This window comes from Quercus suber, unplaced genomic scaffold, assembly GCF_002906115.3.
Source record: "Quercus suber isolate HL8 unplaced genomic scaffold, Cork oak 2.0 scaffold_715, whole genome shotgun sequence".
Taxonomy (NCBI): domain Eukaryota; kingdom Viridiplantae; phylum Streptophyta; class Magnoliopsida; order Fagales; family Fagaceae; genus Quercus; species Quercus suber.
In genome coordinates, this window is record NW_027070156.1 from 114,563 (window position 1) to 138,985 (window position 24,423).

Sequence of the window (24,423 nt, forward strand, 5' to 3'; positions counted from 1 at the left end):
ATAAATGTGCAAAATAGAAAAAGTCATCACTTTTACACAATCTGAGCAAAAAAACCACCCACATCAGTGGGTGTATACTTGTTTATATTTATCAGTTGCTACAGTATCCGTGTAAATATACACGGGTACTGTAGCATGTTTATATCATTTTTAATTATTTTTTTCTCTCTCATCCTCTTAGCTCCCTCTCTCTCTCTCTCTCTCTCTCGGCGTCCTGTTGAAAATGGTCTTGAGCCTATTCCCGGAGAGTTTCTGCAAGGCTTTCTTGGCTCCGGCGACCTCCATCTCCGCCAGCCTCTGCAAGTGGTTTTGAGCCCCAGCGGCCACCAGTCTTTTCCTACACCCCTGGCTTCCTCCACCGAGCACTGCCGCCACCACCATCACCGGAAACTTTTTACAAACCAGCTCATTCTTAGGGTCCAACATCTGCATAAGCCTCATGACACTCTTCTCGTCCCTCGCCAACTCTTTCCTATTCGATCTGACAGTCAAAAGCGACACCAACGCCTCCGCCGCTGATCTCTAACGTGGACGCACACTGAAAACGCAGAAGCCAAACGCCCCCCTTGTGTTAAATCAAAAAATCTGAGGTCCCTTGCTATCAAAAGTCCACCTTGGTTAGTGGCTTAGTGCATTCAATGGGTTTGAGACGTCCTATCATAGTTTATAGTTGCTATAGGCTATATAGGCTATATTATATAGAGTCCACCTTGGTCATTGCAACCAATCTGACATTTTATATAAAAGATAAAAATAATGGCTATATAAGCTACAATAGTAGCTATAGGCTTTAACAAAAAATAAATAAATAAGTAAATAAATGGGAGCTATAGGCTAGTATAATACTATTGGGAAGCATTAATAGTTTATATTCTTAAGGAATTTTTTAAGTTCTCACGTCTCATCTTTGCTCTCAAAGTCTGTAAATCTCAAGATTCAAGCATTATAGTTTATATTCTCTACCTATCTTCTTCTTCATTTTGCTGCTCAAGTCTGTAAAACTCTTCTCTTTTTATCTTCTTTTTATTTTTACCAATTAGAGCCATGCAAATAGCAAGAGCAAGAGGCGGATTTGCACAAAATTGGGGCGGATTTGCACATAATCTATCTTATCTTCCTCCTCAATGCATCCCAGATGGGTGCTGTCTTTTTTATTTTTATTTATTTATTTGTTTTTTGCTTTTGACTGCAGTTTAGAAATACTTGAGAGACAGGATTGTTTGTATTTGGAGGGAAAATGGGTTAGGGATGGGCCAAAAATTATATTTGGAGGGAAAATGGGTATCAAAATTATTTTTTTGTATGTGCTTCTGTCGTTTTTTTTTTTTTTTTTTTCCCGGTTTTCACTGCAGTGTAGAGATGTTTGAGAGAAAGGATTATTTGTATTTGGAGGGAAAATCGGTCAGGATTGTTCGTATTTGGAGGGAAAATGGGTCAGGGAAAATGGGAATAAAAAAAAAACACCTAACATAACCGATTTTGAAGTCCCATGATGAGCATGATCCCCGTGTCTTTCTCAGTCATTACTTCAGGTATTTTCTTTTTTCTTTACTTCTGGATTTTTTTCTTAGTGTTTGTCATTAAATTAATAAATGTCTTTAATAAATAATCTATTAATTAAAACCCAAACTTTTATTATTAAAGAATGAAAAAAAATTGTTGGATGTACTGAACAGTTTGTTTTTTCTTGTAAAAGTCATTCAATTTCTTTGTTATAAGAGAAAAAATGGTAATCTATTTCTTGTAAAAGTCATTCAATTTTTTTGTTATAAGAGAAAAAATGGTAATCTAAGGTCTTCCTTGCAGTCGGCTTTGGAACTTTGTACCCCTTCTTTGCAGTCGGCATTTTAACCTCCAGGTTTGGCAATTTAACTTCAAAATCTCTATTTCTTATCTTTCTTGCTTTAGTTTGCGTTCTTTTATTTTTGGTTGTTAGTGCTAGATTCTTATATTATTCTTGGTTGTTAATATATTTCATAAGTTCTGGCTTCATTGACTGATGATATTGCTTACTTATCAAAAAAAAATTGACTGATGATACTGCTTCAAAAATTTTAGCAAGCCGCTTGAAATTCAACTTCAATTTTCCCTACCAATTAATTTAATTTAAAAGTTAGGGATTCATCCTTGACTGTAAAAGTAATAATAAGATACTCAAAAAGAAAAAAAGAAAAAAATATTGTCTTTTTGACCTAGTGACTGTTGCAAGTTTTAAATTATTGAGGAACCATTTTCTTTCTAAAAGATTTTATTTTTATTCTTATTTTTAAATTTACGTTCATAAAGTTCCCAGCACATTCATTAACACCCTGTTATATTCATGTCTCTTAATTGACATTAATTGACTGTAGTTTTGTTTTGCTAATCACCCTATAATACTAATATACATGTCTCTTATCATTGTTATTTGGCCATGTTACATGTTGGAGATGTATATAGCAATCGTACTCAAAGAAAGAACCAGAGACTGTGTTGTTTGGATGTCCATGTTGTGAACACCATTACACACACACACAAACACACATATATTTATTTAAAGCCTATATTTTATTTACATAGAATTTGCACTCTATATTCAGCAGTGTCTTTGCTTTGGAACCTTAACAAGCATATTATTTCTGAAACATTCATTTTATTCTTAGTATTGTTTAGATGTGCAAGCGAAGGGTATCAAAATATTAAAAGTATTATTCTATTTAAAGCCTATTTTTTATTTACATAGAATTCGCACTCTGGATTTAGCAGTGTCTTTGCTTTGGAACCTTAACAAGCATGTAATTTCTGAAATATTCGTTTTATTCTTAATATTGTTTAGATGTGCAAGCGAAGTCCAAAAAATATTAAAAGTATTATTCTTAATATTGTTAATATTGTTTCTTAACGGTATTAATTAAGAGTATTCTTAATATTGTTTGGATGTGGCTGAATAGCTATTTCTCTTGTCCAACAAATTGCAAAATGCAGCTTGCAGACTTTTCATTGTGGAATTTTTCCTCTTAACTATACTAACAATATGAAGCAAATAATTGAACCCCATGCAGGAGACTCTTGTTTCCCTCATCCCATTTGTCAACTGTTTGATTGGCATACAGTGTACTATGTTCCTAGATTTGGATGCTTGTCAATCATGTAGCTAAAAACAGTTCTAAACTTGTTTTCAAATTTCAAGATTTAGGGCCAAAGTCTTTTAGTGTATTGTTCCAAACTTTCATAGAAATAATGAATTGATTAGAATGTCTCTGGTTTTTTTTCCCCATTTTTTCTATATCTTTATTTATTTATTTAATTAACAATCTGTTTGTGTATCCATTTAAATTCTTTTGCTTTAAGTTCACTATGAATGATTTGTTTTTTAGATAAGCGATATTTCGTTTGTGTTAATGGTTTTTCATTTGCTTTAAATTGTTTTACTTTATTTTCTTTACAATGATTATTTTTCTGTGTCAATTATATTATTTATTATCTTCCTCTCTCTCTGGTAATATAAATTAGTTTTTGGCCCCCCTAAGAAGAATGTCTCCACCTGATGGACCACCACATGAGATGGTTGTCCCTACTGCATCTGGTGAGTGAAAGTTTAATCTTTCATGTGGTTGTCTTTGTTATTATAGAATTTGAATAAGTTACGTTGCCAAAATGTTACTAACTATGCTATCTTATTTTTCCTAATAGTTAATATTCCCAACAAACGGAAAAGAGGTAGAAATCTATGCACCAAGTTTAAAAAACTGAGGGAAAATGGACTCGTTCCGATAACCATCCCTCCAGGGGCCCAAGGACCTGTGGGCAAAAATGCTAGTGTGTTTACAAGAAGGGTGGGCTTCATCGTTCGAGAACATGCGAATCTTAGCTATCAATCTTGGTCTAAGGCTCCACAAGAACACCGACAAATGTTGAAGAATCGTTTGGTGGTAAGTTGTTACTACAAAGGCTATGGTATTTAAAATTTGTGTAAAAAAATGAATGATAATTTTTTTTTAATTATTATGTTTAAGGGTGATTTCACGTTGGACCCAAATCGCGTTGAGGATAAGAAGTGTATGGAGATTTCATTGTCAAGTAGCTATAATAATGTTCGGAGTAACTATTACAAGGAGTACTTGACATTTAGTAAGGAGGAAGTGAGGGCCAATGTTCCACCAGATTTGACACAGGACAAATGGGATGCTTTATGTGATCTATATGAAACAACCACATGGAAGGTAAATCTTGTTCATACTAAAATGTTAATAATTTTCAACACAAGTATATTTTTAGAGGAGATTGAGAATGAGAAACTTAAGTTAGAACATGTTTAGCTTTCAGAGGAGAATAGTGGGTTATGTGTGTAGAATCAAAAATTGGCTAAAGAGGCTTTTTAAGCAAAAGAACTAGCTTCTACTGCTATTGTGGAGCTGAACAATTTGGTTGGTGAAATGTCAAAGCCCTCCAACATTTCGGTTTCGGGTCTCTTGGTCTTTAAAGGCTGTGAGTAGTCTCCTTTTTTTTTTTTTTCCTCATTTTATGTTTACTTTTATAATTCAATGTTATTGTAAATTATTCCGTATAAATCTAAAATTTTAAAGGTGTCATCAGATGCCATTTCCTTGTAAAACCATGAAGAAGCTTGACATATTCTTGTTTATTAGGATGCTTGTCTTTTAGTTCTATCTTGCCCCTAATTTTCTTACACTTACAAATTAAACATTGCATCCAAATTTCTATTTCTCATTTTTTATTTGCAAAAGTGAACAAAATTTGCAATCATGCAAACTTATATAGGTATACTCGAACGTTAACTAATGTCATAATTGAAATCCAAGAAAGAAAAAATCATGCTATCAAGCATTGTTGTTTGCAGTTGGGATTGTTATCTAGGGTTTAACAAGGCCCTCAAGAGGGGCTTACATGTTCCTTGGTCTAAAGTGTGTGTGTACAAGTTGTGCCAGCAGAAATATTGTTAAGTCTTCTTGGATTTCAACAAAATGAATGTCAGAAAGTCCTACAATCAAGGTGGTGATAAACCCTCATAGAAAAAAATCCCCAAAACCATTGTTACATAATTCAAGTCTAAATAAAAAATAAAATAAAAAACCATAACCCAATTACTTATGGTATGATATTTTGAGTAAAATAAACTTCATGCTTTAGGTAGCATTGATCACCATTTCTTTGATTTGCTCTCTTAAATTTTCAATTACAACCTCTTGAGAGTGATGAAACTAGTATAGAGGTCAAAGATCAAACAAGGATATTCTAGAATTGGAGTCTAGTTTCGATGTGGGACCTAATTGGCACCATTTAGAAGCTTTTTTTTTCGTCATTGTTGAGTCTTAGCAAGATGCATAATTTGGCAAATTCAAGATTTACTAAAATGAGAATTAATTGGCTGTACCAAGCTCATGAGTCTTCTTTTTAATTTTCAAGTCATTTTTCCTTTAATAGTTCTTCCATTTCTTAAGGCCTTAGATAACCAACCAAATTCATATAGAGATTCAGAGTTTAAGAAAACTCTAGCAGCTTTTCTTATAGCTTTGTGGGTGTGATTGCAGATTGAGAGTTTAAGAAAACAGATGAACGTTTTTGACATCTTTTAATGAAAAATTAAATGCAAAAGGAATGATGGAAAAGATTCTTTGTGATAATTGAACTATCATAACATTTTAAATTGTTACTTTTCTTTCATCTTCAATTTAATTTAATGACTTTATTGCCTCCAAACCATTTGCTGAAGTGTTAACTTCTGTTGGGTCTTGTTTTGAAGGTTATGTTGAAAGTACCAATGGTGGTTCGTCTTGAAGGCACAAACGTGATCAGAAAAGAGCACAATCTCGCTCTTTTGTTCAACTTGTAAGTCCAAGGCGTTTACCGGACATTATGTGAAAGAAAGAAAGTTTTTATTTTTATTTTTTATAGAAGAAGAAACTAAACTCAAAGTCTGACACTTTAACTTTAGGGAGTGTCAAAGTTCACATCTTTCCTGGTTGTGTTAAATTGAGGTACTTTTGATGATCTCTCTTCATTTTACCTTCTGGGCATTCCTTAATTTTGGCAAACAAGTTGTGGGTATCTTTGAAAATCAGCAATTGTTTCATGGTTCAGTTGTGGGTTTCTGTGTCTTAGAGTTTCATGGGTTTTGAATGGTTTTTGGAGTTTTTGTGTGTTTTGGGTGTAATTGATTGGTGAATTGTAGAAAGGGTCTTTATTTAATTTGAGTTATGGAGTACTTTTTAAAAGGAAACTAGTTTGGAAATATTGAGAAAATTGGATATGGAATTTTAGCGGCTACTTTTCTTTTCTTTTTCTTCTTTGTCTTGTTCCTTGTTGGCTCTTGTTTTGTGTTTTGTTCATTGCAACAAGTTTCAGCTTGGTTGCATATCTTCATGAGGAATTCGTTATCATTTGATTAGTATTTGAGTGAATAGATTGGAGCTTTTATTATGTATATGATATTGAACTTGGGTATTATTTTCCTTATTAGTAGTTATTGATTGAGCAATTGTTATGCTTATATGAGTATTTGTGATTGAAACTTTTTTATGTGCATAGGATTGTGTTTTGTTGTTTCCCAACAGGTACCCATGTAAAATCTAGAATGTAAATTTTAGAGAAAAATTAAAAAAAGATGTAAAATATTATTAGCGACGACAATGTCATCGCTAATATTTTATCATATCATTAGTGACGACAAATAATATCATCGCTAATATGCAATTTTTAGTAATGACTGTTTGTGGTCACTTATATATCATTATCTGTGACGACAGCAAGCATCATCGCTAGTAATGACATATTAGTGACAACAAAAATGTCGTCGTTAATAATAATCTACTAGCGATAACAAAAAAATTCATCACTACTAATGAGCTAGTAGCGATGACATTTCGTCTTGGGGTCTCGAGTTATTTATGACGAGAATTGTCACTATTAGCGACGATTTTGTCATTGTTAATAGTATTGTATTTGCGACGACATTAAATCGTCACTAAAAAACTTTTTTGTTACCAAGTTCGTTTAACGAAAGTTAGCGACGACATTTTTCGTCGCAAATATAATTAGCGACGATATTTAAAGCATTAGTGACGACTATATGCCATCGCTAAAGACCAAATTTCTTGTAGTGTCATCGCTAGTAATGACATATTAGTGACAACAAAAATGTCGTCGTTAATAATAATCTACTAGCGATAACAAAAAAATTCATCACTACTAATGAGCTAGTAGCGATGACATTTCGTCTTGGGGTCTCGAGTTATTTATGACGAGAATTGTCACTATTAGCGACGATTTTGTCATTGTTAATAGTATTGTATTTGCGACGACATTAAATCGTCACTAAAAAACTTTTTTGTTACCAAGTTCGTTTAACGAAAGTTAGCGACGACATTTTTCGTCGCAAATATAATTAGCGACGATATTTAAAGCATTAGTGACGACTATATGCCATCGCTAAAGACCAAATTTCTTGTAGTGTTCACTTGATCCAAATTTAATAACTTGATTTAACATATAAACATAAACACAATTGTGCAATTTCAAATTAAACTCCATTCTCATATAAAAACTAAAGCACCAGCCTAATATTTAAGTATTCAAATAGTTCCAAGTTTTCAAAATGGCTAATTAAAAGAAAAAGAAAAATTAAAAACCACTGTGCTCCATCAATTATCCTCAAGTAACAGATTTATGGAGAGGTGCCACTTCCCAACAAGAAGGCCATCCCCATGACAAAAGCTAGTATCATAGAAAAAAAGATGATGCATCCTTTCTTCATGTACTTCCTCGTAGAGAACACCCCATCCCTCCAATATTTTCCTTTCTCATAAAGCACATACATCCACTTTAACAAGTGCATATCCACCCAATTTGCTCCAAGTTTCATTGTAGATATTATACCATTGGGTGCATCAAGGACAACCTATAAACCACATAAAATTGGGTAAGACTTAAGTGAGGAGCTACCTAAATTTTATTAATTATGTGGATCAAAAAGTCAAGGCCCAAAGGTAAAAAAAATTGAAATTAAGAGTAGTATAGATAGACTAAACACCAATAATACATGCTTTTTGATAGAGATATCCAACACAATTTAAGGATGATTTTTTCATGGACCAATCTATTTACAATTTTAGTATCATCATCAAATTCAACAGCAAATGAATAAATTTATGAATGATGAATGATTAACAAACTAACCTAGTTGGTAAAGTTAGGAAGAACAATCAGATTGAGCTAGCTTAAATGGGGCCACGTTTTTTAGTACTTGTGCTAGCCAACTTTCAACTTGATTAACTTGTGCCTTCAAGAGTTGTACATTAGTTTCACTCTCCTTGCGGTGTTCCTCAAATTCTTTCAATTTCCTTAGGAGGTTAGCATTATTCTCCTTGCCTCTTTCCTCATATTCTTTCAATTGCCTCAAAAGGTTTGCATCATTCTCCTTACGTTTTTCCTCAGATTCTTTCAATTGCATTTGGAGGTCACAAATAGTAGATGAAGAGGAACCCTATAACTCTGTAAGACTAATACCATCACCATAACCACGAACACGACCATGATGTTCAAGTCCAAATACCTCTACAAACATTTCATCACCAGACATTTGCAAAGACCCTTCAGCCACTTCAGTAGTAAGTCTCTTAAATTTCATCTGCATTAAAAGAGCATTATAATTTTATACTACATTTGCTAAAAGCACATAAAAAAAAAAAAATACATTTTCTAGCAGCATATAAAAATAAATCTTAATAACAAGTTATACAAGCATTTTTAGGAATTTCCATACCAATGCTTCCTATGTAGTTTCATTTGCAACTTGCCCATTAGATCTCATATGTGTGATCTCAAATAATTGAAGTTAGCTAGGATCTTCTCCAGTTTTCTCCCTCTATCATTAAACAATACAAAGCATAGACATTCCATAAAATGTCTATCATTTATACAACACAAAGTATAGACATTCCATAAAATGTCAAGCACCATAAATAATTATGCAACAATATTTTATCTTAAAAAAATTAAGTTTCAAAGATTGAGAAAATGATATATACAAACCTCTTCTTCACTTCATTGTTGGAAGCTTTTTGATCCAGTAATGTGAATGATTAAGTTTTTGGAACGACCATACTTGTTTTTATCACACATTGTCTACATTCAAAAACATACATTGGATTAAAAAATATTTTTAATTCTCTATAAAATTTCACAAGATAATAATTTCCATATGTAGTAATACCTTCCAGTCCTTATTGCTCCATAAATTCACAAGATAGTTCCAATCATCATCCGCCATGTTAGGTGGCAAAATTTCTAGTGCCTCCTCAGGATCCTTCTCATATGGCTTAAACCATTTTTCTTCAAGGAGCTTCGGTAATTTTTGTATGACCTATTCATTTGCTGCCAAACAAGATTCTCTTGACCCTCAACAATGAAGTGTTCCTAAAAAATGAAAACTAATAAGGATTACATTTGTGCATTATAAAGAAAACTTTTATTTCAAAACACTTTTATATAATGCACCAATATATAATCAAATAGCCTTCTTTTGTTTTGATAAGGCACCTCTCTCCAATCTTTGACATGTAAAGGTACTATACTAATCCATCTAACAAGGGCAATACACTCCGATTTGAATACTATAGAGTATTTCCCTATTGGTCTTCCCTTTTTCCATATGATTGGGAACCTATCCATTGTAAAACGTTTTGCAAGTTTTAGATTCCGTGTAGCCCCTCGCTCTTTCTTATTTCCTATGTAGTCAAAAAAATTGATAGACACATGTCAACCATAGATGGTTGCAAATATTAGAATGGTAATTTGATAGACATGTCAAAAAATGTAGTGTTTTAGTTACCAACTCATGAGCCACCACTTTCACTTGTTCTGGACTCTTCTCTTGCAATAGCTCCATTATTTCTAGCACTTCCAGCTAACTCTTCTCTTGCAATAGCTCTATAGTCTCTAACACTTCTAGTCGACTCTTCTCTTGCTATAGCTCCATTGTTTCTAGCACTTCTAGTAGACTCTTCTCTTGCCATAACTCCATAGTTTCTAGCACTTCTAGCCAACTCTTTTCTTGCAATAGTTCCATAGTTTCTAGCACTTCTAGCTGATTCTTCTCTTGCAAAAGCATCATTGTTTCCAACACTTCTAACCATAGGTAGAATACCTTCAAATTGTCTTAAACAAGGTTATAAAGAGTAGGGGAAAAAAAAATCTCTTTCTCATAATATGTGGCTTGCAATACATGAAAAACAAGAATTCTTAATTAAAATATTAAAGGCAAGCAAGAATGACAATTCTATTCAACTTAAAAATTACTTGGGAAGGAATAATGAAGACCTGTAAGTCACTTTTCCCAAAAAGAGCAGAGGAGGATAAATAGATGCCTGAGGGAGAGATGAAGCATAATGAATATACTATAAACTCATACATATACAAAATATAGAGATGAAGCATAGCATTGCAACAACACTCATTAGGGTTCCAAAGTTAAACATTGGTTACTCACATCAAGTGCAACAATGGCAAGAAAAGCATCAGGATAATTACTAGAACCTTGCAGAGATAAAGATATCGTATTTCCACATATCTGTCAAAAATCTGAACCATGAAACCTTTAGAGCTTCTTTAAACAAAATTGGACTGACATCATTTAAAAAGTCATCTGTTGCATACCTTGGTAGAGCTAATATCAGGTAGAAATCAAGATCTGCAAGAAGGTAGGGTGATGCCTCCACAACAAATAGCAATTATTATGTACAACAACACAACAATCAAGCCTGTCAACAGTGCCCTGTCATTCATTAAAAAAAAAAGTTTAGATGCATGAGAATTAAAATGCCTAAAGGCTATTAGCAGATAGAAACTTTTAACATGTTCGTATACTTCCAATTATTACTAATTGTGTTGTCTAAATACTGCATAACACTAATAATTAATAGTATATAATCAAATTCTTCATTCTGTAAAGTAACCCTTATGTGATAAATAATTATACAGTTAATGAAGGTTGGCCAAGGAGATCTAGCTCAAATGGCATTTCATCCCCCCATGAGGAAAGAAGTGGCAAGTGAGGTTTTAGATTCAAGATCTACGATGTACATGTTTAACTCACCAATCGAAAAAGATGAAACTCATGATTAAACAGAATTAGAAAACCTTTTCTAGATGACAGTAGACTAAACAATTAATCAGGTGGTTCTTACACAAAATATATCATTTTGTGTCATGTAGAACTCTTAGGCATAAGTTAATTAGAAAGAGCCAGTATATAATTTATTAAGTTTATGACATACAATCCAATATTCTTGGCAATATAATGATGCAGGGAGCAAAACCAAAAATGTTTCAAATTTTCTTTGAGATACCAAATTTTATTTTTGAATTTTGAATTTGGCTTTTATGTGATTAAAGAATTTATGAAATGTAATTGCAGTTAAATTTCATCCATGAAGCCAAAGAAGGCTCCAGGAATAGTTTGAGAGTACAATTTGAATAAGAATTTTATGATTAGAGAATGTTTCCTCTTGTTTGGTGGTGATGCGAAGCAACCTTAAGTCGCGATGCCTAAGGTTTTTAGACAGATTCTAGATGGTGAACCTTAGGATTTGTCCTATTCTATCCCCTTTCTTTTCCCCCTTTATCTTAGTGTTCCTACCCTTGTCCTGCATGGCTGCATCATATAAAACTAGGAGCGTTCATCAATCAGTGTATTTGGTTTGCAAGAAATCATGCTGTATACGTAGGAAATTTGACCTTCAGTCATTTTGTTAATGTGGCAGGTCAATGTCGCTAGTGGGTAAAGGGGGGAAAAAAAAGCTGCTTTTGTAAATGCCAAAGTGAACAAATGAGATTTGACCACCAATGGTTTTCTAAAAGATTGGCTGCAAGCTTAGGCAATGGGCATCTTTTGGTAGCCAATCTAAATAGGTAGAAGGGTGGACAACGAGGGGCTAGCCGGATGAGGAAAGAGGATGGGAAGTAGTAAACGGATAGAGGGGGAAGGGAAGGCAGTCAGTGTGCTTCAGTATTCAAATCTCATGAAGCTCAACTGCTCAAAGTCATAGGCCATCACATTTTCTTCCAAAACCTCTTCTTATAAATTTTCAAATTTCTTTTGTCTTTAGCAAAAATATACATTTGGTCCATCAAATTTGGGCAAAGTTCTATTTTAGTCAAGAAATTTATTATTATTATATTTTTAGTTCTAAAAAAATTAAAGTATCCAATTTACTCCTATTGTCTATGTGCTATAATAATTCCTGCTTACATGGCTAATGGAGGGCATGGGTGGCTTTTTTATTTATTTATGTGAGGTTGATTGATGAGGGCCTGACTACATGTGGTGCAAAGATCATTACATTAGAAATCCCAACCCTAATAGCTCAAAATCAAAACCTCAAAGTAAAAAAATCCCTAAAACGACCAACAGCTCAAAATTCCCCCAAATTCTCACATTCCTCTCCCTCAAGCATCTATTTTCCCTCCTCCTGCAACAGTGCTTTATGAGCGATGTGTCATAAATATCTCACAGTCAAAGCATTAAGCCAATACCCATTGGTGAATTTCATTTGAAAATGTGTCGAATTCAAAAGTTCACCTATTTTCTAGGAAGCACATAGCCCTGTTTCAGCTCTAGTGACCATACAGAATTACTACAAATGCAAAATTTACATAAAACACTCATGAAAAACACATTAAACTCTGAATTCCAAAAGACCATTGAACATATCCATTGTCCACAAGTTAGTTCCTGAAAATACCATCTACTTACAACTTAAATCTAAACTATTAAAGCTATAAACTAGTTATCCTCCACAAATCTCTTATTCTTTGTTTTCCTTTAAATTTATTTTTTACTCTTTCGATAATTTCCACAAGCACTTGGCACACATACTCTATGTCTAGACTTGCACAGACCAAGTTATTTTTTACTCTAAATCAAAGTTGCCTAATGCCTAACAATAGTCCTCTTATGAGTAGTCTGCAATTAAAGGAGATATTTGAAGCCAAAATAGACAAATTGAAAAACAAACCTAAATTATATAGTAAGAGTAATTATATTAATAAACAATAATTCTAGATTTGCAATTTAATTATACAAGTTATATACAAAAAATCCAAAATAAAAAACAAAACGTTGCTATCTATGGAAAAACAAAGAAATACAAAATTGAAAGTTATGTTTTCAAGGAGAATGTGAAATTGGATTCATCAATGTATAGAAGATACCTAATCAGAGGTTTGGATAGGTAAAAGTGTGAATATATACAAGATTTGGATGCGATTGTACCAACTCGGTGAATCTGAAGCAAAGAAAAATCAACCAAAGTCAAAAACTCTATTTGGTTGCCGAGAAAATAACAAAAAAAACACAAGGAAGGAAGAGAAAGAGAGAGAGAGAGAGAGAGAAAGAACATGTGAGGAGTTGAGAACCTGTGTTTAGGCCAAGAGAGATGTGAGCTATGAAAGAGAGCGGCGGGAGCGAGAGCGAGAGAGAGCCTACCTTAACGTTTTAAACTCTGAGTTTAAAATGAGCTTTTATACAATATAATAAAGTGTTATTGATCTCCAACATTTTACAACCATTGATACAAAATTTAATTTATTTTATCCACAGTTGATGAAACTGTTGATAAAACTATTATCTTTTTAATATTTTTTGACTCCCTTTTACTACAGTGCCTAAAGAAAAAAAACTAAAACCAAATACTTTTTAATACTTTTTTCAATAGTTATAATAACTGCAGAAATAAGTTTACGAATTTCCTTGTTTTTACTCTATAGTTGTACTTAACTGTAGAAAATTAAGCTTTTATCTACATTTTTTAGTGACCGTGGATATAAATATGTTGAAAAAACTCAAATGTCCCTCTAGTAACACCGATGTGGTGCCAACCAATAAACCAGCAATGGTAAAGTCAGAAACTTGAGAGAGAATGATAGCATGATAATAATATTATCAGTCATGCTAAAGGGTGTCCTTAGAGTATTCGTTAACAATCCATTTAAAGAAATTTTTGACACCACTTTTATGGAAAATGAAAAAAGCTGTCAAAATATTAAATTACACTTTTTTTTCTTTTCCCATAAAAAATTTCTTTAAATGGATTGTTAACCGATTCCCTAAAGGCATTCGTTAGCATTTCCCTAATATTATAGCTAAATATGTATATACCTCTCTTATTTTGGAGTGGTTTATATAACTTATCCCTTTGTAGCAATTGAGAGTCTTTAATGGCTCCATTCCTACCCCTAGAAACATGTTGTTCATCTTAATGAAGTTCATGATAGGGCCGGTAATGGTCTTGTCTTTGTTTTGTGCATCAAATGTTTATTTAATGTATTTATATCGTCCAATCCTGATTGAACAACCTCTATTTATGTACTCATCATTTGCCCCATATTCCTTGGTCGTCACTATTTATTTTGACGACTATAGGAATATGAGAGGTCATCTTGCTTTACGAGTTAGTTGAGACCCTTGAGATTTCATTCTATTCGCATTTAATGGGACATGACATTGCAGATCAAGTCGTGGCCACATGTCGCGCATTCATTGGTTGGACATGGGTACACTTTTTGCGTGCCCTTTCATTTCCCACGTTTTGGTTTTTAGGAGTGCCCTAAAACTTTTTCCCCCCTCTCTTCCTTCTTCTCCCCAACTTCTTTTGCAATATCTCTTCCTTCAAGGTTAAGCTTTAGAACCTTTTCTTTAGGTATGGTTTTTCTCTTACCACTCTCATTTTTTATGCATTGATGGTTGATTACGCTGAGACTAGGCATCTTTACCTTACATTTCTTCCTTTTTAGCTCATCTTGGAGCTTCTCATGAGTCTTCAAGTGGCCATCGTCCAAGGGATAGGCTTTTTGTGTCTCGAGATAGTGCTCTTAGGCCGGTTTTAACTAGGTTATTTCCTTTGTTGCACCAGTCTTTGAATTGTTATCATTTGTTGCGTGAGATGTCTGTTGAAGGGAGAGTGGGTTCTGAGGTTAGGTTGATTGAATTGGATACTAGGTTATAGTCTAGTGATCAACCTGTCGCAATGGAGGTAGATACTGTTGCCTCTAAACCTTTTCCTTCTTCAAAACCTATGATTCTTCAAGCTCTTAAGGAGTCTTGTACCATGAAAGAGGAGCATGTCGGATTAGGAACAAGTTTCAATTTCCTAAGCATACTAGAATTTGTCTTCTGTGTTCAAATGAGAAAGCTTGTGGAGAAGTTTGGTTCTATGAAGCTAACTTCTTGAGTGGCCTCAGGTTTCCTGTCCATTCATTTATCATGGAGGTTCTTCATCATCTAAACATAGCTCCTACACAGCTCATGCCTAACTCGTGGAGAACCGTCATTAATACAAGGAGATTTGGTTGTCCGTCCATAAGGGAGATATGATTAGTATAGACGAATTCCTATATATGTATTTTCTAAAGGAGTCAAAGCAGTTTAGGTATTATGAGTTCGTGCCTTGGAATAGAAAGTCTAGAGTTGTGGTCGACTTTCCTTCTTCCTTTCGTAATTGTAAATTCAAATATTTCTTCATTTCCAGTAGTGGTTAGGAAAATCCTTCCAATGAATTTTAGGGTGAATTTCCCATGTTGCTGCATAGGTGGGAGACTCCCATACTTGGTGTGTTGTACCTTTCTCTTATTTTGGAGTGATTTATATAACCTCTCCCTTTATAGCTATTCGGTGTCTTTAATGGCTCTATTCTTGCCTCTAGAGACGTATTGGTTGACATTATCTACAATTAGACTTTTGTTATTTATTAATTTTGATATTTAATTTGTAATTTTTGGAATTTTAGGTTTAGGGTGTTTATTTCTTTGTTTTTATGTGCATTTAATGCTTTTTAGGTGAAATTTGGTTCCTAATATGGTTAGGTATTAATTAGGATTTATTTTAGAATATATATATATATATATATTGTTAGTTGAGTTTAATGGAGTCCTTAAATAGGCCTCCAAGTTTGTAAACATTTTTCAGCATTATTGATATTAATAAAAATTTAGATTTTTATTTATTGTTTCTCTAGTGGATTCCAAAACTTTTTCTCCCTATAGATTCAAGGAACTCTCGTAGATTCGAGGTTATTTTTAGAAGCAAACATGTTATGTTACTTGTATTCTAGAAGTAGTCGTGTTCTGTTTCTTGTCGCTTCCGCATCCCTCATTAGTTGGTATCAGAGCCTTGTCTTTACCCTGGTCTGATGGCTACTAAATGTGATGGTAGCATTTTTAGTAACTGAAAGGTTAAAGCAGAAGTTCTTAGGAAGGAATTCCTTCAACTTCAACATGATATCCTACAAGTATTATGTGAATTACAGCCAATAGTTCCTCTTGTCAGGAAATCCTCCTAGAGGAACACCAATAGACACACTCCTAAATATAAGAAAACTCAATTCTTTGATGGAGGAGATGCGTAAGTTAGATTTTATTGATTGGCTTCTTGATTTGGAAGAGTAAGGCTTGCATTGAATAAATTGAATGGTGAAGCAGAGGATCGGTGGGAAGACATACAAATTGATAGAAAGTGTCAAGGTAAGTATCCAATTCGCTCTTGGCAAAGAATGAAAAAGGTGTTTGTTGATTTATGTTTTTGTCATGATTATTATGATATGAGAGATGCTGCGTCTATAACAATTTTACAACATTTTTACAACAAATCACAGGTGGTTAGTTGTTACTGGTTTAAATTTGAAACTAACACTAAGATTATTTTTTTGCCCCAACAATAACAACCAATAACAACCTGCCACTTATGATTTGTTGTAGAAATATTGTAGAAATGTTGTAAACATATCATTTCTCTTATGATATACTAGATTATACAAGTGTTAAATATATATATATATATTCATATGATTCAAAAAAAAAAAAGCTTAAGGGTCAACAATATGAAGTTAATTTCTAATGAAAATATTGAAGAAAATCAAGTCTTATTATCACAAGTTGAAAATGTTTGTGAAGGTAAATTGCATGAAAATAATTTTGAAGCCAATGAGGAAAAGATAGATGTTCTTAATACAGTTAGTGAAAATTGTAGTGAAGTAGATGATTGTGAGGTAGAAATTGTAGAGAACATTGTCCAAGATATATTGATGAACCCAAATCACGTTATCATTGCAAGTTCGATGCTTGTGTTATTTCTGTGGTAGGCGATACACCAAAGTTTATTGATTTTGTTGGGGTTGAAAGATTTGCATCAATTATGAATTCTCATTTGGTGAATATTGTCAATTGCATGAAGGCTAAAGAAAGAGAATCTCCAGTTAATTTGCTTCCCCAGTTAATTGATGAGTTACAAGTTTGGAAAGAAGACTAAGGGACTCAAGTATTCCAAGTATTTGTTTGCTTGGTATGGAAGATTTCAAATCTTAATTATCAACTCGAGAACGAGTTTCTCTTCAAGTGAAGGGGTCTAGATGTAGGACAAAATTTACAATTAGACATTATTATTTATTAATTTTGGTATTTAATTTGTAATTTTTGGAATTTTAGGTTTAGGGTTATTATTGCTTTGTTTTCAGATGCTTTTAATACTTTTTAGGTCAAATTTGGTTCCTATTATAGTTAGGTATTAATTATGATTTGTTTTAAAGTATATTTCTTTGTTAGTCAAGTTTAATAGAGCCCTTAAATAGGCCTTTAATCTGCAAACGTTTTTCAATATTATTGATATTAATAAAAATTCAGACTTTTGTCTATTGTTTCTCTGGTAGATTCCAGAACCATCTCTCCTTGTGAATTTGAGGTTATTTTTACAAGTAAGTGTGTTTTGTTTCTTGTTTTCTAGAAGTAAACATGTTCTACTTCTTGTGGCTTTTGCATCCCGTATTAGATCAGAAATGGTCTTGTCTCCGTTTGTTTCCGTTATGGCTGTGCATTATATGCTTGTTTAATGTATTTATATCGTCCATTCCTGATTGGACGACCTTTATTTATGTACTTATCAATAATTATACAATATCAATCTTATGTACCAATATAACCATCCGTCAATGCATGTATGAATTTGCTTACAAACGGAAATATAATGCTCCATCTGATATGACATCAAAGTTTAAATACAATAATTGTGGCACTAATTTTTACGAACTTGTAGACAATCTATTTTGCATTATTAAATCTGACAACCAGAGCAAAAGACCAAGTTGGACCATCGACCATAAAATAATTAAATCACCAATGTAATCAAGATGCCCTTTATTGTACCGCATTACATACTTAGACTTTAGCACTGATAACAAACGTAGACACACTCACAAACAAAATTATTTAGTAGAAATAGTGCAGCAAAAATTATCGTATGCATCAGCATTTATTTTGGCAATGAGACTCACATGCTGCTGTGACAGTCATGCCGCATACGAGCGATACAGGAGATACTTTCTCCTTCAGCTTTACTTTGGTAGTATGAGTATTATTGTGGCAGCAATTTGAGTTGAAACTACTTTGATTGTTGTGGCAGCATCTAAACCTGATAGACATCTCCATGATCTCGGAACAGTCAGGGCATTTTCTACAATCTGGGATCAATAATCCATCGATTTTTGGGATGTCAAAGTCACGGCAAGGCAAACCATCCTTACGAAGTTGTTCGTTATAGTATTTCTCGAGACATACTTCAAAAGAAAATGCACTTTCGTTCAAACACTGCTTCCATTCATCAAAGTTCTTCAAGACTGTCAGAACTGTTGTACCATAACCACTGAACACCAATCTAGCCCCTTTGCACAGCACAACCCATCCTTTCTCATTCTTGTAAGAAAGCAACTTTTGGATTTCCTTTGTCACTGTGTCCACTTCGGTAACCATGTGAGACTTGTATAGGAAAAAGTTGTCAATGAGCTTCCAGAAACGCCGTTGGATGCCACTGTCCTTTCCCACATTGAACAATGAAATTCTTGCACCCTTTACATCATCATTAGCCAAGCCTGTTGCTTCCTTGCAAAATTCTTTGATCCATGTGGAATCCTTGCCTCCATAAAAGAAAATGTGCTTCTCCTCTTTGATCTGATTGAACGACTTTTATTTAAACCGGGAACAATAAAATTTGCTTCAAACTACTTGCATGAATACATATATGTGTAATTGATCAAGAGACTTGTAGTTCAACTTATATTAATATTTTTGTATTTCTAATGGAAATATTCTAGGTTTAAATTCCTAGTTCATTCCCAATAATGACTATTGAATTATTAAAAAATATTTATGATTATAGATTCTCTTACTCTCGTTAATGTACATTGAACATACATATAAATGTGGACATTAATAAAATTATGGACATTATGTATATAAATTATATACAAAAGTGAAATTGAATAAATAAATAAATATATATGTGTGTGTGTGAGAGAGGGAGAGAGCGCACGAGAGAGAGAGAGAGAGAAAGAACTTTACCCAAGTTGATATGTCAGTACTGAATTCAATCATTAAGGATCCAAACCAATCTTCCCTTTTGCGCAGTTCTTCATCTCTCCGATGAGTGAAAGGGAAGGCGCTTGGTCCCCATATCTTAATCATGTGGACTGCATTATAGTGTTCCACGGTCCCTTGTGAGTTCAATGCCACGATGATAGGCTCATTCTTGTAGTGCCACTGCTCCTTAACGTACTTGATAGCTGACATTGACGAAAAGTTTTGCACTACGAACCACGACATCTTAGACCGCAGCAACTCAAACTTCTTTTGCATCTCAATGGTCCACTGCTCCACAATTGGGATCCAAACAATCTTATACTCGTTGTTGCTTGTAACTTTTTCATAAATGGGGTTGAGAATCGAGACATATTCTGTGATGTTGTCCATGTCCAAGCCCGAAAAGAACAACAACACCTTCTTCGTTTTCACCGCTTCGAGGATCTGTTTGAGAAATACAATTATAAAAATTAAGCTATGTTAGCACAAACTTGTAGCCTCTTAATTTTGTATATTATTATTTCTTTGTCTGTTTACTCTTTTATTGCATATAAATTAGATCAAATGCATGAATAGAGATAATTAGTTGAACCAGCACAGACAGTCATGATGAAAACATTACGGACATGCTTGGAAAATAGAAGTATATATAGAACCATAACATGTTTCTTACCAAATAAAATATATATATATATATATATATAACCGTAACATAACTGAAAAGTTTTGCACTACGAACCACGACATCTTAGACCGCAGCAACTCAAACTTCTTTTGCATCTCAATGGTCCACTGCTCCACAATTGGGATCCAAACAATCTTATACTCGTTGTTGCTTGTAACTTTTTCATAAATGGGGTTGAGAATCGAGACATATTCTGTGATGTTGTCCATGTCCAAGCCCGAAAAGAACAACAACACCTTCTTCGTTTTCACCGCTTCGAGGATCTGTTTGAGAAATACAATTATAAAAATTAAGCTATGTTAGCACAAACTTGTAGCCTCTTAATTTTGTATATTATTATTTCTTTGTCTGTTTACTCTTTTATTGCATATAAATTAGATCAAATGCATGAATAGAGATAATTAGTTGAACCAGCACAGACAGTCATGATGAAAACATTACGGACATGCTTGGAAAATAGAAGTATATATAGAACCATAACATGTTTCTTACCAAATAAAATATATATATATATATATATATAACCGTAACATAACAAATTGTCACGGGCTTGATTAACAACAACCTTGAATGCACATTTATATATATGGGCTAGACAATAAATGTTTGCTCCTAACGTTTAGATAGGCTATTTTTTGTGTAGGCACAATACAATTTTGGCTTTGGCACGGCCTTGATTAACAACAACCATGAATGCACTTTTTTAGGTCAAATAACAAATCTCATCCGATTGGCACAATTAACTTGATATACGTATTAAGAATATAGAGAATACGTAATCCAACAATAATTTTTTGAAATTTTAATCTAATAAAAACTTAATAGGTTATATAACATTGCTTATAGAGTTACATTCAATATAATCAACTAAATGTAACTTTAAACAATTCTATACTACTCAATATTTTTTTAATTGAATATTAATTTTGATAAACCTATTGTTGGATTCTTCTTATACCTTACATGCATACAAAATTTCAAATGTTTAGCATTGAAAAATTTTCAAATTTCTTGCATTGTAAAATTATTCATAAAATATGAGTTTTTGAATCGAATAATAAATAACATTTGATTAATATAAAATTTGGTGTACGTGTCATTAACATAAATATCATGTAATCCAACAATAGTAATTTCAAAATTGGAGTTCAATAAAAAGTATAAGATGGTTTGATATTGCTTAAAGTTTGTATCTAAAAGGAAAATTTTGCTTAAAACTACACAAAGTATAACTAAATTTTTGACCCTATATATACATTGTGTGTGTTGTTTAAAAAATGTGATTAAAATTAGGCCTCCTGCACGCTACTCTTTTTAGATGTATTTGGAGTTCTGTAATCAAGCCTGAGTAGGGTAGGGGCTAGACTTAAATTAGTATCCATTGTTATGGCCCTAGACTAGATTCGCCCCCTTAAGGATATTCAATTATAGGAATTTACATATTAATTTCAAGCCAACTTGATAGTATCTATTAATTCGATGATCAAGATTTCTTTTCTATATTATAGTATAAATGGTACCACATCATTTAAAATTTTTAAATAATATAACATCATTTCTCTTTCCCTCCCTCCCCCCGCCCCCCTNATTAAATTCGCTATTTTCAAACAGTTTTAAGTCTTTTCAGACAAGTGATAAATTATTATTAGAGCAGCAAGTGGTGAACCCTCCTATTGTATCAAACCTTAATTATAAGGACTTACTCATCTTTAATGAGACAACACATCCGAGTCGTGCAAACTACAACAGTTATGATAGCCCAAAAAACGTATACTGAGATATTGTCCGTGGCTATTGAGAGTGCTGGTACATCCTTTGGATTATACTTAACAGATCGTTCCTCCAACGTAACAATGCAATCAATGACATTCAATGTGTCCTTGATCAGTTTGTTAACTTCAACAATCGCACTCTCATGGTTATGATCAATGCTTGGCCGCGTTAGGAGAGCAGGTATCCCCTTCAAGATCCCCATTGACTTGGTGAGTTGGTCTGATGAGTGAAACTGATCTAGGTGTCTACAGAAGTCTCCATAGTCCAAAGTAAAAGCCGCAAGTGTCAACACTGCCTTCACATGCCATGAGTAATCTTTGAGTTTTTCTAGTATTGACTTTGTTGTTTTGTAAGCAGTTTCCTCACTCGGATCCTTGCATACCATCTGACATTACATATATTCCATTATGAAAAACGCTTATGGAAATTGTGTACGTAGCTACATGATCACATTCATATCGGCACTTTACTATTGTGCGTAATTAAAGTAGAATAGAATTGCTATTCTTTGTAATTGGAAAAATAATAAGAGTACTACTAATTTTGTTATAAAAGGCTTAAAAAGTGACCTCGACGTATGTGATATTTTTGTCAAATCTATTGCATGAAAAATAAAATCTTAATTTCTTTTTTAATACCCTAACATTGCTCTTATAATGATATTATTTATATTATAAAATAATTTCAGTGGTTAAAGCGAAGAGTTTAAACTATAAACTTTTAGCATAGATTCGCTTGTAACGGTAAAACAAGCAAATGATTGCCATTCATACCTTTAATAGTGTTTGGCTGGCAATTATCTTTTCTAAAAGTGTAGTCTTCGATTGAAAATGATTGCCATTCATACCTTTCAAAAGAGGTTTTGGCGCCATAAGGAAGAACATACAACCAAGCGCATCTTAGAGAGCAAAGAGAATTTAAAGAAAACATTCCCTCCAGCTTAGAAGTATGAAATTTCTTCTAGTAGGATTAGTTTAAGAGCAATCTTCTGACAGCAAATTTAATGATCTTCAACCGTTGTATTTAAGTAATTTTCAATTAGTTCCAAGTATTTTTTTTATTAAATTTGTGCTTTTTAATTTAGTTGTAACAGTTTTCAATCCAAATTACTTTATGCATGTTATTACTTTCATGTTTATTGGAATCTTTTGATCACTAAAAATTCCTTTTAATTGAGGCATGCATTTTACCAAACTCACACAAAGTTAGATGCTTTCAAAAATAAATGCATCATATAATTTATTTATTTCTAACAGATACCTCGTAAGAAAGTTCCTTGAGTGTACATAATGGTGGAATGAAGCTTGTTGCGATGACTCTTTCACCCTTGATCTCCATGTGTGGTTGTTTAGTACCCTAGAGTATGACCAAAATAATCATTAGTGAGATAATTTAAACAATATATGAGGAGAGAGAAGTTTTTATTTAAAAAATCATTGTATATTTCTTGAGTTTAACAATATGATTGGATGAAAGGGAAATAGAGAGAACAGGTTGAGGGGATGGGGTAGAAGGGGTTTAATTAACCTTATTTTGTTATTTTTGTTTTTTCAGTGAATGAATGCAAGGTTTGAGGCATTTGGAAGGGTAAGATACCCATCAAAACCAATCATTTCTAATTCCCTCAACTTGGGGATATTCTATTGGAGGCCAGGGGTTCCACTCATTCTAAAAAGTAAAAAGTAATAAATAAATATAATTCAAATTTATTCTTATGATATCAACTTATATATATTTTCTTTAAGTTGAACAAAAAAGCTGTATATCGTCAGTTATATAATGCCTTAACATTTCCTCCCATTTATATTATAATTTTTAAACTGTTCAAACAACAGGGAGGGATATTATGCTTGTTATTTAATTTTTCTTTTTCTTTTTTTTTTTTACCATTTTTAAAGCCAAAATGAGTGCTTGAAAAACACATATGGTTGAAGATATTGAAAAACACTAAGTGTTAAATTTTTATGCTCATCTCTTCGATTTCAAAAGGACAAGGTCAAGAAGGTTATTTATTAAAGGAAGAGTTACCTCAATAGTGTACCCCAACCTTCGGACAAGAAGTAGAAGATAACATTTATACCAATAATAATAACAATAATAATAATAAATTAAAGAAGAAGAATAAGTAGTAGTAAAGAAAATTCTTATTAAAGAGCGTGTGCAGGGTAGTAACATAAATATATACCCGAAAAACATTGTCAGCAGCAATGGTAGCAGGTTTGAGAATGTTTGTGACGATAGCAAAAAGCGAGGCAACATCGAACTTTTCGGCAGTATGAATTCCGGGAACGCTAATTTCTTTCTTGATCTCATCGTCGGTCATTTGAAACGGCTTCTTGTTGCAGGCCATGGCTACACTGGGTATTACAAAACAAAGTTAGAAATTCAGGCCAGAAGAGAAGGGATAAGTTGGGTTGTTTGTGGTAATGGTGTGGTAGAATTAGATTGGCTTATTGCCCTATTTATAGGATTCTAGCTTTGGGGGGGCTAAAGCATGAACTGATAAACCCTAAATTGTTTTATGTTAAAAGCTGATTATTGTATTTCTTTTATTATTTAATATACTA

General features: G+C 33.1%; 3 protein-coding genes across 4 annotated transcripts; 1 reads left to right on the top strand and 2 right to left on the bottom strand.

Moving 5' to 3' along the window:
- Positions 1-874: 874 nt before the first annotated feature.
- On the top strand, positions 875-6,140 carry LOC112007548 (uncharacterized). 2 transcript variants are annotated; one of them, XM_065766534.1, is made up of 6 exons: positions 875-1,532; positions 1,807-1,858; positions 3,493-3,565; positions 3,673-3,911; positions 3,996-4,202; positions 5,744-6,140. In XM_065766534.1, the coding sequence occupies exons 3-6, from the start codon at positions 3,514-3,516 to the stop codon at positions 5,831-5,833; spliced, it is 588 nt and encodes a 195-aa protein (XP_065622606.1). In that variant the 5' UTR covers positions 875-1,532; positions 1,807-1,858; positions 3,493-3,513; the 3' UTR covers positions 5,834-6,140. The 2 variants fall into 2 exon arrangements, with proteins under 2 accessions (XP_065622606.1, XP_023895669.1); XM_024039901.2 differs by having other exon boundaries at positions 875-1,858.
- Positions 6,141-18,062: 11,922 nt separating this feature from the next.
- LOC136064609 (protein SIEVE ELEMENT OCCLUSION B-like) lies at positions 18,063-19,837 on the bottom strand. Its single transcript, XM_065766538.1, has 2 exons — positions 19,381-19,837; positions 18,063-18,990 (listed from the first exon to the last, which is right to left on the bottom strand). The coding sequence occupies exons 1-2, from the start codon at positions 19,786-19,788 to the stop codon at positions 18,289-18,291; spliced, it is 1,110 nt and encodes a 369-aa protein (XP_065622610.1). The 5' UTR covers positions 19,789-19,837; the 3' UTR covers positions 18,063-18,288.
- A 1,942-nt stretch (positions 19,838-21,779) lies between these two features.
- Positions 21,780-24,329, bottom strand: LOC112023796 (protein SIEVE ELEMENT OCCLUSION B-like). Its single transcript, XM_065766539.1, has 3 exons — positions 24,042-24,329; positions 23,117-23,212; positions 21,780-22,241 (listed from the first exon to the last, which is right to left on the bottom strand). The coding sequence occupies exons 1-3, from the start codon at positions 24,204-24,206 to the stop codon at positions 21,783-21,785; spliced, it is 720 nt and encodes a 239-aa protein (XP_065622611.1). The 5' UTR covers positions 24,207-24,329; the 3' UTR covers positions 21,780-21,782.
- Between the last annotated feature and the right edge of the window lie 94 nt (positions 24,330-24,423).